General features: G+C 48.7%; 1 protein-coding gene across 1 annotated transcript; it reads right to left on the reverse strand.

The window, feature by feature from the left end:
* Nucleotides 1-9899, reverse strand: Washc1 (WASH complex subunit 1). The gene is made up of 11 exons (XM_034484558.2): nt 9761-9899; nt 7580-7733; nt 3685-3796; nt 3364-3510; nt 3072-3208; nt 2733-2865; nt 2314-2515; nt 2039-2224; nt 1246-1404; nt 577-645; nt 1-495 (listed from the first exon to the last, which is right to left on the reverse strand). Exons 2-11 carry the CDS (start codon nt 7726-7728, stop codon nt 356-358), a joined length of 1434 nt encoding a protein of 477 aa, XP_034340449.1. The 5' UTR covers nt 7729-7733; nt 9761-9899; the 3' UTR covers nt 1-355.
* Between the last annotated feature and the right edge of the window lie 3132 nt (nt 9900-13031).

Raw genomic sequence — 13031 nt, forward strand, 5'->3', positions numbered from 1 at the left:
TTCACATTCTGAGAAGCCGCAGCCCGCATGGCTACTCTTCATTTATTAAAAGGCCACTGTTGGCTTGGGTTCAGGTCTACAGTTACTTTCTTTATTCCACCATGTTACTGTTTTCTCTCAGGATCCTTTGAAGGAAGCTCTTCAGGGAAGGATCAGGTAAAGCAGTCGAACAAAACAGGAAAGCCAGCAGACGGCTCACATGGCCCCGGCTCCATGAAGAAAGATTAGGCACAGGCCTGGGACACCTGCCCAACACCCTGCACCTCCTTGGGCAACAGGCCCTGAAAGGCCCCAACTGGCCAAGGAGCCCCTGCCAGCTGTTCCTGCCTCCTATAGGAAAAGGGCCAAAACACTCTTATGACTCCCAGTCATCCTCATCCTCATCTCCTGCTGCCTGCTGTGGTGGTGGCAGAGGTGGGATGGAGTCTGACATTCGAGAGAAGGCTCCACCAGGCCCCTCACTGGTTCCAGTGGCAGGTCCTTTTCCAGAGATACCTGGGAGGGAGAGGCAATGAGAAAGACAGTGGGGCACTAGTTCACCAGCCCCTGAAGATAGACAATGGGTAAGGTGCCTACCTTTGCGCCTCATGACGAGTTTGTTGAAGAGATCTGACATCAAGTCTCCACCTTGGCTGGTGGCTCTCACTGTGGTGGGTAAGTGGCAGGTGAGGGAACTATGAAATCAGGCAACACAATACAGGCTCGCTTGCCCCCAGGAGCACACCCACACCTGCTCTCCAGCCATGTGCTGGCTATAAGCTCTTAGATCTCTGATATGGCCATGGGCCCAATCTTGGCTTGATGTTTCAGTTCTCAGCCTCACTGTATGGAGGACACAAGCTCAGAGAGGCCAGGCTGTTGGTATTCAGTCACAAACTGAGTCAGACGATCCAGGATGCAAACCCAGGACTTCTGAGTGCTGGGGTACTAATACTTTACACACGGGTTAACTAGGATACTACCAGCAGGGATTATTGGCAGACATAAAGCTTATCCTCAGGGTGGGGATAACCTCCAGGTTCTCCGTCTCAGAGGACCTCAGGTTCTTGCATGCTTCTTTGGACAATGCTTGTCAAAGGTTTTACTTTCTCATGGTTTTACCTGGGAGAACTAAAGACAGGAAAGCTTCCCTAGGGGACCAAATAGTACCAGACAGAGGAACAAGGATACCTATCAGGGTAGCCACAAGGGACTTTTTGCAGATTGACATGGAGCCTGGCTACTGCAACATCCTCGGTCCCTCACCTTGCTCCTGCTCCTTCTGTTTCTTCTTCTCCAGTTTGCGTTCCTTGACACTGCGCAGCTTGGCCTTGCCAATGCCCCCAGCTTGGCGGATGGACTCCAGCAGAGTGGCCCGGCCACTGGAGGGGTCAACTACCTCCTTAGGAGCTCCTTGAACAGAGGCTTTAAGGAGAAGGGTGAAGGGCTGCTCAACATTACAGGATGGGAAAAGGCTGCCCAGCCTCAGGCTGGAGGCTACCTCAGAATCCTGGCAAACAAAAGGGAAGCCCAGCTGCTGAAACCACAGCTTCTACGACTACTCAAAACAGTCTTGGATTTCTGCAGACAATGAGCTAAGGGGCCTTGTGCCTAGGCATCTCTCTTCCCTCTCCAATCCTGTTGTGATGACACCCTGAAGCGACAGACCCTGTGAGTCTGTTGTTCTGCGTATTCTAACTTAGCACCATAAGCCAACAAGGATTTTCTATTTCTTGAAGTGGCTGGAGACAGGCTGAGAGATATGATGTAAAAGTTGAAATTTGGTAATTTCAAGTTTGTTATAGACCCTTTTCCCACTGGCTGAACTAGAAACAGGGCACAACGCCTTTCCAAAGCTTCCTCTGCCCTGAAAGTCAAACTCCCCCAACTCTCTATAGCACAGAAAGCACTGTATCAACACCCAGACTGAGAACTCTCTGTAAATCCCAAACCTAGGAATATGTGACCTACAGAGAACTCTTCAGGGACCACAGCAAGAGAAAGCTGGAGGTTCTGTTAATAAGAACCAGTCAGAGCACCCCCATCTGCACTGCCCTACCTGTGTGGGCCATGCTGCTGCTAGTGTCTTCTTCCCTGGCAATCTGGCCAGCTACAGTTGCCACTTCAGGGAACATCGGTGGTTGTGGGGTACTGACCAACACTGTGGGAGCTGGGGGAGCTGGGGGAGGTGGCGGAGGAGGAGGAGGAGGCGGCGGTGCTGCCAACAGCACTCCATTCTCTAGTTCTATGAGGAAAGTGAGAACACAGGGAGGTTTGAGGAGGAACTCAGCAGGGACCTTCTGGCTTAGTTCCATGCTCTGGAACATGGCTCACCTGGCTGGAAAGGTTCAGCCACCTCTGTGTGGAAGGCAGGCAGCTCTGGAATAGCACCAGGAGCAGACGGGGCAATACCAGGACCCAAATCCGCACTGTACATCAGGTCATCTGCAACGCCAGGCAAGTCGGGTAGGTAGGATGGCACGTCGATCTCGGGAACCTGGCCCAGGTCTGGCACATAGAAGTAGTTTTCTGGAGCCTGCAGGGACAGGCAGTACAGGAAATAGGATGGCTCTGCTGGAGCACAGGGCCAACAATGAGACCAGGGGGCAGGAAGCACATGTGGACCCACACAGCTGGGTAGACAAGAGGCTTAGTGGAGCCCTCTGTGGAACAGGACTGACAGAGCCCGCCTGCCCAGGCACCCCACACCTACCTGCCACTCCAGCTGTTCTGTCTGGCAGCCCCACACCCACCTGCCGCTCCAGCTCTTCTCTCTTGCTGATTGACAGAGGGGCATCGAACAACTTCTCCTCCTCTGTGCCCAGCATTGTGTGCGTTTTTGTCACTGCACCAGCCAGAGGGTCCAGGAAAACATACTTCTTATACCTGTGGAGTGGGCTAGGGTCAGGCGGCTATCCTCTGTCCTGGGGCCACCGCCCTACTGTATTGGGGAAGCATTTTATCTTTTGGATATCCACTCTTAGAAGCCCAATCAAGTCCTGAGGACTGTGCCAGGCTCAGGTCCCAAAGCTACCTAAGCAGGGCTTCCCTCCCTCCCTCCCCTCTTCCCGCTAGCTATCTCCTGGCCATACAGATTCTCTGTGGTGTTGAAGAGCAGCAGGGAGCTGATGGAGCTGATATTGCTGGGAAGACCCCCAAGTCCCTCCTCAGCTTCATCCTCAGGCTCCGACTTGGTGTTCACACACACAGGAAAGTATTTCAGCTTCTCCTGGGGCAGGATTAGAATGGATGGAGTTTCAGTATTATGCTTATTGACCCAGCACCATTCTGACCATAATCCTTATGGATACCGAGATCTGTGATCAGTCTTCACTCCCAGCACCCATGGCCCCCAGATGGGTGACATGCAAGTAGCATTCAGACCTGAAGAGCCCTCTCATCCAGTGGGCGGTGCTTGCTCTGGATCCTATAACGGGGTCGTCTCTGCAGATCAGGATCCAAGGCACCAGTAAAGATGGAGCCATACTCCTGCAGGTGCTCTGGTGCTGGGTACTTGGCACTAGAAAAGACCTGTAGATACAGGGACAACTCTGGGGCCCAAAATTTTCAAGACATCATAGAGGTCATATAAACAGGTACTAAAAATGGGGTGGCCATGGACAGGAGGGAAGTGAGATGTGGCTGAACAGCAGGGGTATAGGAAGATCAATGCGCCAGCCATAGAGCACAGGAGTCATGGCCTACCTTGATGGCCTTCTTACTGCCCTTGATCTTCTCTATCTTAGCCTGGGCCAAAGAGACCCTCTCCCTAATGGCCTGCAGCTGGCGCCGACTCAGCTCTACTCGCTGGGAGATCCTACCAAAGGAGAATTGTAGAGATTGAGGACAGCTTCAGGTTCTGTGGCCTCTGTGCACCTATACCAACAACACACCTGAGCCTTGCCAAGTCCTGCCATAAGTCTCAACGCTCTATAACCTGCCTATCAGGCTGGTCTTAGTGCTGCTGTTCATTTGACCTCTGTCTGCCCATATTATTCAGCCCAAGCAGTCTAGGAAGCCATGACCATGAGCTCAGGACAGAGAAGGACAGCCAGCCTGACTCTAGTTTGGTGCCCACATATGCCATCTGAAAAAAATATGATTCCTGGATTCTGGAGTGTATAACCTCAGACAGGCTGACAGTTGTACTAGCTACTGACAGTTAGCAATGTTTACACCTACACCTATCCTTGTTGGTCACATGATATGACAGACTTCTGGTTTTTGCAGAGAAGACAAGTGTACAACAAGGTGAAGTGCCCAGTCAGACCTGTGACCTCGCCTAAATTTAGTCCCAGATAGATAAGGAACTACCCTATACATTGTGGATAGCTCACAGAATATGAAAGCCTAATGCTGGCTCATAAGACTTGCACAGCCCCACCACTAACCTGCCCCATGCTCTTCTAAGTGTGGGGTGGCCATAACAGTACCCTGACATACCCTGATGTGCCAAACCCAGTGTTGCCTCTGGGTTTTTGAATCAAATGGAATATTGTGTGACACTCACAGGACCAACCTACCCCCTTTGTTAAGGCCTTTCCACACCAGAACTTCCCTGACCAGACTAAAACCCTATCCACGGCACTTTCCAGGCCTAGCCTGCTTGCTACTCCCCAACAAACCCCTGGTGTATCTTGCGTACCCTAAAGTCCAGGCCTTCCTTATTCCTGACCATGCTCTGGTCTTGCACAGAGCCTGGCACAGAGACATCCCCAGGGGCTCACACTGTACCTATATGGTTCCAACTTGATCTGTATAAACTTGCTTTACAGACACTTCCTCACACCTCTGAGCCATAGCAGGTTTATATCATTGGGATGCTGATTCTGACCCTGTGTGAGAGTCAGACACTCAATGCTCTTCCATCTCCCCATCCACCACAAATACCAGCTCCTGCCTGTGACCCACACACAAACCCTTATCCAGAGCAGGCCTCTGAGCATTAGCCCCATGAAGTCATGATGCACTGCAGCTCACACTGTGAGCCAATTACACTCACAGGTGACTTCTGACAGGGTATTTTATTGTAGTAACAGGAAAAGTAAGCTCCGTGAAGGACAAGAAGTCAGAGGTTCTCCAATGACACTTCTGGCTCAGAGTATGACATTTCTACTAAGGCCCTTCAGGGAAATGAAGAGATGGCCAGGAGAGTTTCTAGATACCCTGTACCACATCTCTAAACAGGACCTACATTACCCATGAAGCCAGGTAGACCCAACCTCTGCAGGGCTTCACTGACCATGCATCCACCATGGGACTGATGAACCATTTCCCCTTCCTCTCACATCTCTCCACAAAGATAATTGGCACCTCCCCACACTCTAGCAACCCCGTAGAGTGTGCTGGCACTGGTGAATGTCCTCTACTCTGATAGTTCTGAGTAACCTGCTAATTACTCAGACAAGAGTAATTACAGCTGACTCCTTTTGGAACCCTGTTTTTGCCAGGTACCACTTACAGAGAGGAGAAGCACACAGGAAGTGGAGATGAGGACGAAGGGTTAAAAAGTAACCAAGAGAGAGGGAAAGAAGCAAGAGAAAATAAAGGAAGAGGCAGGAAGAAGGATGGACGAGAGCAGGAGGAGGAACTGGCTGGGCCTGTGCTGGTCAAAGTATCCACATAGTCACAGACCCTGTCTAGCTCCCCACGGACACCAATTCCGATTCCTACTGAGAATTCTGCAGTTCTTGGAGGCAGGTCACATGATAGGGCAAAGCATCTAGAGAATCTCCCAGTTTCTAGTCTTTTGTCAAGTTCCTGGCAAGGACAGGCGGGAAGGAGTCTGTTTCTTAGTGCTGACCAGCTACCAGTTCATCATCCTGTGCACTGCCCAGAATCAGCTGATTTGAAGGCCTGGCAGAGTGGTATCTTTTCCAGTCACTTGTCTGTTCCCGGAAGTGGTAGCCAAGCAGGTAGGCCATGCGGAAGGAGGAAGGTAGGTGCTAAGCTCATCCTCACTCCACAAGACCAAGTATAAAGAGTCCCCTAGGCTGTGGACCTCTGCAGCCTGAGGGCAAGTGGACAAACTCACCCCTCTGTCCTCACTGACTCATCCCGAGATCCTAGTCTCATAACCTACTGCTGCTTCCTTTGAGGTATTTCTTCTCCAGTCCTCTCTGCCTCCTCAGCTGGAGCTAACACCCTTGACCCCCTGTCTTGTCCTAAATCGTTAGCTCTGCAGGTTGACCCTAGGAAGAACCGCTCCCCCTTTTTGTCCTTTCTGAGCTCTTCTGCCCCACTATTTCTCTGTTTTAGAACCCTGCATGGTCCCATGAATCTCTGGGATAAATCACGACGAAAGTCCTATGCAAATCACAGGTCCTAACTTTTCACTCAGAGCCCTGCTTACAGCCAAGTCTCCTGTCTGAAGTCTTCTGACAGTATGATTGAGGACACAGAGGAACAGCAGGCAAAGTCCCTAAGGCTCATAGCCATCACACTTAGAAGTTGAAAGCAGGGTTATCCGAAGCTTAAGGTCATTCTCCAAAACACAGCAAGTTCAAGGTCTGACTGGGTGCATCAGTGATACCCTGTCTCTGCTCCCACCACCAAAATGAGGAATGATAACAGTAGCTCCTCACAGAATGCCTCAAGGGTTAAAAGAATTAACACTGCTAGATCAGTAATGGATAATGTTCTATAAAGATGTTTAGTACAAGTGTAGTTAACTACTCACAAAACTAGTTACAGTCATGATGGCACATCGTCACAATTCAGCCTACAAAGGACCACAGACACAAAGGTATGCCCATAACATTGCACTGGAGCAGAAAACCTCTCCTCCCCTAAGGATGAAGTAGCTATGGTAATGTTGCCACAATACAGCATATTAGTCCTAGTTCTGAGGATATGTTGATGAAAATCACTCTGTCTGGCCAGTAGCATAAAGCACACCACACACAATTATGCGCAGTATGACACACTTAGTAATGATAATAAAGGTTTGTAGGCTTGTCTTTACTGTAGTGTAACTGCTATCATCATCTTACAGCATATTCCTTCTGCTTATAGAAGTGTGCTGTTACTGGGTCATGCAGAAGCCCCACCCATCTCACTTTTACTGTGTGTCTTGAGAACATTAGGAGATCAGCCATGGAGGACTAGACCATCTGCATCTGTGGAGCACACTATCTTGTCCACACAGGGACAAAGCCATCATGTGATCCACTCCTCAGCACACAGCTGGAGTTAAGGAAGGCATAGCAGTTCTTAGGCCTGTGGACCCAGCCAGAGTTATACTCTAGCTGGACAGCAACACCGACACTCTCAGGTCTACAGCTAGACCTAAGCACAGGGCCCTGTGCACCCAGCACTGAGTCGGTGAAGGACGAGGTCTGGTCGGAAGATCCTAGAAGTGACACTGCCACCCATGGACCCACAGGAATCCTAAGGGGCTACATTACACAGTGAGGAGGTGGTGAGCTCTCAGGCACTTATAAGAATGTTTCCAAGTTGGCCCTTTCCCTCACACCCTCTCCACACTGGCAATTAGTTAGGTCATTAAAGAGGTTGTTTGTAGACAGTACATAGGGTGGCAGAGAATCCCACTTAGAAAAGGGGTGGCCCTCTATCAGGTCAGCTTTATAGCAGGTCCCACCTGCTGAAGATGTCTCCAGAGATATTCTGTAAGTACTGCAGGGCATCTGCCACTTGCTGGATTGCCTCCTCTCGTCGCAGGTCTGGTTGGATAAGTGGCACTGCATAAAGCTGGCCAGCTAAGGAGTGCTGGGTCTTTACCGGTGTCATGGTACCTGTGGGAAGAAACCAAGACATCAAGAACACAGCACTACATTCAACCCTTCTATCTACCAGCCACACACACAAGGTGGCTGTGTCACATGCCTGTGATCCTAGCACCTGAGAGACAGAAGCAAGAACTGTCTGTTGTTCAAGGCCATGTTCTGATACAGACAGTTCAAGACTAGCCTGGGCTACATGCAACACTACCTACCTGATAAATGGAGAGAACCCACTCACAAAAGTTGTCCTCTGACCTTCATATACTTGACAAGACATGTGTACCTGCGCAGCATACACATGCTGTACATACAAACACACGTGATAATTAAATAAAAAAATTTGTAGAAAGTCTCCATTTCTCTTTTTAGGCAAGACATATGCTAGAATGAGCTCCGGCATAAGAATCAAAATTAACAGTGACATTGTTTTATTATCCATTCTACCATGTAGCTATCTTTATTCAACTTAGTAAAATATGCCATATCGCCACCACTAACACAAATTACTATTTATAACTAACTATTCTTTTCACTAGCTAATAACAGCTACATACCTTAGAGCAAGTCTGCCAGTCCATTTCAACTACGACCTTCCTTCTCTCAGTGTCGGTGAATTTATCAGTGCCCCCAATTTTAATTCAGGAAGTTTGATAAAAGAACATTTTCAACAGTGAAAATATTTAGCTTGTGCTCAAGACTGGCAATGAATCAATTATCTAATTCAAAATTGTTATCAATCAGCATGTTCTGTCATTTTCATACACAAAAATGCAAACCATTTTAAAAGCTCACTTTTTTCTTTTTTTTTTTTTCAATCCTAATTGACAGACATCTATCTTATCTTGCTTGAGAAACAAACACAAGAGATTCTGCACTGAGCCCCAACGCCCCAACGTCACTCAGCATCATTGCAACTGCTAATGTTCACAATAAACTCTGGAACTAGGCATTGCTATTGCATAGAGGTTGATGGCTTTCACTGGAAAAGTCACTGTGAGTGTCACTGTGCAGAAAACTCCAAGCATTAACCATCTCCACTGGGGCAACTGTCACTTCCAAGGTGAAGTTCAAGATAGTCCTGTTAACTACTGACATTCTTTGATGGGGTAGGGGGTGTTCGAGTGTTCTGTCCCTCCCCTCTGCAACTCCAGCCCGTTATATACAACCATTCTGTCCTAACTGCATATCATCTAGGCCTCAGTGTCCATACTGGAAAGTTAAGTGAAGGGGACTCATCACCCATGCAGGGTGACTTTCTGGTGATTCTGCTGTTCTGGGACACCCATGTTCTGCAAGAAAACCCAGTAAACTCAAGGTGGGCTTTGATGGAATTGTACTTTGGTTTGTCATTGGGGCCCTGTAAGGAGGGAGTTAGATGCCTGTTTGAGGTCCTGCCCACAAGGGGAAGTTTCCAAACCATCTAAAATGGATTGAAGGCCACCCTACTTGTGAGGGAAAATAACAAATAGCTGAAAAATAAAAAGCAATCAGAAGTCGTGAGTTTTGTTCTGAGACAAAGTAATTCCTTCCTCCAGTGAGTGACTACGGTTCTATCTTGGTCTCCAATCGTTCCTGCTTACTTATTTTTCACTTGTCAGCATGCCATGAATACATACACATTCCTGAATCATGGTCTCTCTCTCTCTCTCTCTCTCTCTCTCTCTCTCTCTCTCTCTCTCTCTCTCTCTCTCTCTCTCACACACACACACACACACACACACACACACACACCTGTCAAGTATTTATGTGGACAGAGACCGTGCTTATATTTAGCATAAGTGACATGTTTGTAGTGACCAGCACTTAACCTAGTAATCCAACACCCCTCATGTGCGTGTCTCCCGTGCAATTCGTAATTTCGGAAGTGCCCAGTACAATCCACCCGCACCGTGCAAATCGTCCTCCCACACCCTGCTCCCTTAAATCTTCAGGAAGCCACGGGGCCTCTTCCCTGCAGCCGGAGCTGCGGGGTGCGAGAGGAGCGGCGGCTCCATCCTTGCACTGCCTTCCCTGTCTGTCTCTCCCAGGCTCTCACTCGCCTCCAGCGGATGGACAGCAGAGTCACGGCCTCCTCCGGCTCCCGCGCTCGCGGTCCGACCCTCACCGGCCCCGCACTCTCGCCCTAGGGCGGCGTCCTCACGTGCGCCTCCTGGTGACCCGCAGCCCGGGGTCCTAGCGTCCACCAGTTTTCAGATGGGCTCTCCGACTTCCGCCTCTCTGGATTTGCTGGTGGGCGGGGCCCAGGCCAGGAAGCCGCCCTATGTTCTTGTATTTGCCTTTCCTGTCTTCGAGGTTCGAATCTGTCCTGTTCCCGGCTCCAAGAAGCCCTCGCCCTACATATGCCCTACTATAGGACATCAAGTAGAAGTCTCCCAAATACCCGCCTCTGTTCCAGCCATGCATACTTAAATAGCTTAATAAATCTTTTAGAAGATCCTACCTTTCCTGTGTTTACCTCTGAAGGTAAAGTCCCTTACTCTCCAACTTAAAAAAAAAAAAACAAAAAAAAAAAAAAAAAAAAAACAGTGTCGAACCGAAGAGATAGCGAATGATTTGACCTGGAGTACTCAGATTCTGCGTAGAAACAGACTATGGACTATTGCTTACTAGGAATGGGAAAGCGGTGCGTAGATGGACAGTTACGGTATATTGAGAGTGTTAGAGGCAGATGAGTCTCCCCCCCTACTCCCGCATCCCTTATTCCAGTTTTCAGACAGACTTCTAACCACCAGCGAGCCAAAGCCCTAGAGGCAAAGAAGCCACAGACAGCCCACAGCTGATGAGCTGTAGTCAGGCAGCAGCCACATAAGAAATGCTGACAGAAGTCCATCCCACCCCCAACTGAAAAACAGCAGGGAAGCAGCACCCGGCCTGCAAAGATTGCCATAGCAACCAGAAATTGTTTTTTAAAACTTTATGTGTACAGGGCCAGGAGGGAGAGCTCAGAAGTTAAGAGTGCTAACTACTCTTGCAAAGGATCAAAGTTAGGTTGCAGCACCCACTTTGATCTACTCAAAGTCACCTGTAATTCCAGCTTCAAAAGGATCCAGTGCTCCTTCTGCCTTCCGTGAACACCCACTTTTGCGCGCGCACACACGCGCGCGCGCGCGCGCACACACACACACACACACACACACACACACACACACGAAGACACACACGAAGACACAGTAGGCCATGTCCAAGATCCTACACATTGCTAGGTTATGTGGGGCCTCTGTCAGGTAGTGTTGTGACTATCTGATGTTTAAGGCAATGTGTGCTATGGGGAAGTTGTGAGCTATGTGCTTGCAGGGGGGTGGGGGACTCCCCCTTGGAAGCTGGGGAGTCTTCTGGAAGGCAGAGAGCTCTTGCAAGCAGGGTTGGTGATAATGTGGTATACAGTATTCATGCAAAGTTGTCCTGTCCTCTTGTGGGGTCTGGGGCAGTTCTTGGAACATCATTCTTTACCTTGAGGCCAGAGAGATGATGATGAGAGCTGGGTGGATGCACAGCCTCCAATGCCTTCCTCAGGTGCCAATGCCATTGCTGTGCCCTGTACACCTTCATCCCACTGTGGGTACAGGTTGGTTTAGGACCTCAACAATTGACAAGCTAGTTTCCCTAAAGGTGGTCACACCCTTTATTGCTTTCCTCAGGCTCCATGTTCAAAAGGTTTAAAGTTTGCTTTTTGAAACAACCATACTATGTAGCCCTGGATGGCCTGGAACTTGATAAGTAGACCAGGCAGGCCTCAAGCTCACAGAACTCCACTGGCCAATCCTCCCCAAGTCCTGGGATTTTAAAAGTTTGTACCTCCACATCGAGCTATATTTAGGTTTTTAAATTAGTATGTATTGTTTATTTTATTGGCTTAAATCTGGTAACACACACACACACACACTGAGATGTTGTGGCATTTTTCTGGAAGATGTGTGTTCCTAGAATATTGTTCTGCAGCCAGCAAGTTGTGGAGACTAGTTTATATGCGTGTCAAAACTGGGTACGGCTGTTGTTTCCTTGGGTGTCATTACAGCAGTTCTGTTGGTAATTTTGAAGGCATTCTGTCCTGGATTAACCAATGGGAACATCCCATGGCTGTTTCTTCTGTCATCCCCAGGAAGCAAATAGGCTTCTCTCAGCCCTCTTCTCTGATTTCGAGATAGTGTTCCTGACAGTAGGCTACCCCATGACAATCAGGCATGGACTGTTTTTTTCTAATCCAAACCCACTCTTTAGGGGGAGCCAAGCTGTCTGCTGTTTTGATAAGGGGATGGGAAGTGTGTACACCCAAGCATGGAAAACAATCATCTGGGCATATGGGGTAACTCACATTCGGCACCTGAATCTCAACAGTTCATTCCATCTGGGGAATAAGCCATGCTAGTCCTGCCTTAGCTTTTAAATGAGTGAGTTTAACAGATAGCAGAAAAACACTAGAGCAGCAGATAAGCAACTGGGGCCCATGATTGACAAAATTTATTCGAGACAGTTGGGAGTTGAGAAGATGCTGGAAATGTGTTGTTCTCCGTTCTGTTTTCAAGGACACAGTATTTTTACTCTTGACTTGTTTTGGCTGTTCCCCTTTACCTTCCCCACAAGGTTGGAAGGACAATCCTGCATCCAGAGCCAGCTTCTCATTGAATTCAAACAGCACAGCCAGCTTGCTCTTTATATTACAGTTGAGGAGATATAGATTCAGATGATAGTTTGGAAAATTGAGTTTGGGAGCACTGCTTTAAAGGAGCCTGTGGTGGTCTGAATAAAAATGCCCCCCATAGGCCCCACTTCATAGGGAGTGTCACTATTAGGAGGCTTTATTAAGGAAAGTGTGTCTCAATCTCCTGCTGCTGCCTGCTGTACAGCTATAGAACCCTCGGCTCCTTTCTCAGTACCACATCTGCCTGCATGCCACCATGCTTCTCAGCATGATAGTAATGGGCTAAACCTCTGATGGATTCATTTATCTTTTCCCGAGCCCAGGGTGAGCTCTACTCAGCCCCATGGTAGCTTTAGTCTGATATCCACCACTGTTCTGTTGAACGTGCTCTCTGCCACAGGCCACCTGCTTCCTCTCTGCCTCCCCTTTTCTGTTTATCCCTGATGTCAGGGATGAACTCCTCTGGAAGCTGACCTGTTTTTTGGTCTCTTTATCTGCCTGTCATTTTCCTTGAAGACTTTGATCAGCACTTCAGTTCTTAGGGTTCTCCACAATTCTAAAGCCAAGTCTTTAGTGTAAGTAAGCCTGTCTTCGTGAGAGGGGCCAAGGCTTATATGATATAACACTCAGCTTCAATGTACTATATAAAGGAATGGCAAGACTGGGGCTAC

This window comes from Arvicanthis niloticus, chromosome 21 (assembly GCF_011762505.2).
Source record: "Arvicanthis niloticus isolate mArvNil1 chromosome 21, mArvNil1.pat.X, whole genome shotgun sequence".
NCBI classification, from domain to species: Eukaryota; Metazoa; Chordata; class Mammalia; order Rodentia; family Muridae; genus Arvicanthis; species Arvicanthis niloticus.

Bases quoted from the DNA above. Each gene is read 5' to 3' on its own strand.
- Washc1 (XM_034484558.2), bottom strand. From the start codon at position 7,728: ATGACACCGGTAAAGACCCAGCACTCCTTAGCTGGCCAGCTTTATGCA. The intron at 2,866-3,071 runs GTATGGCCAGGA...CCCACTCCACAG, and splicing joins TTCAACACCACAGAGAATCT to GTATAAGAAGTATGTTTTCC. The intron at 646-1,245 runs GTGAGGGACCGA...TACCCACCACAG, and splicing joins ACAGAAGGAGCAGGAGCAAG to TGAGAGCCACCAGCCAAGGT.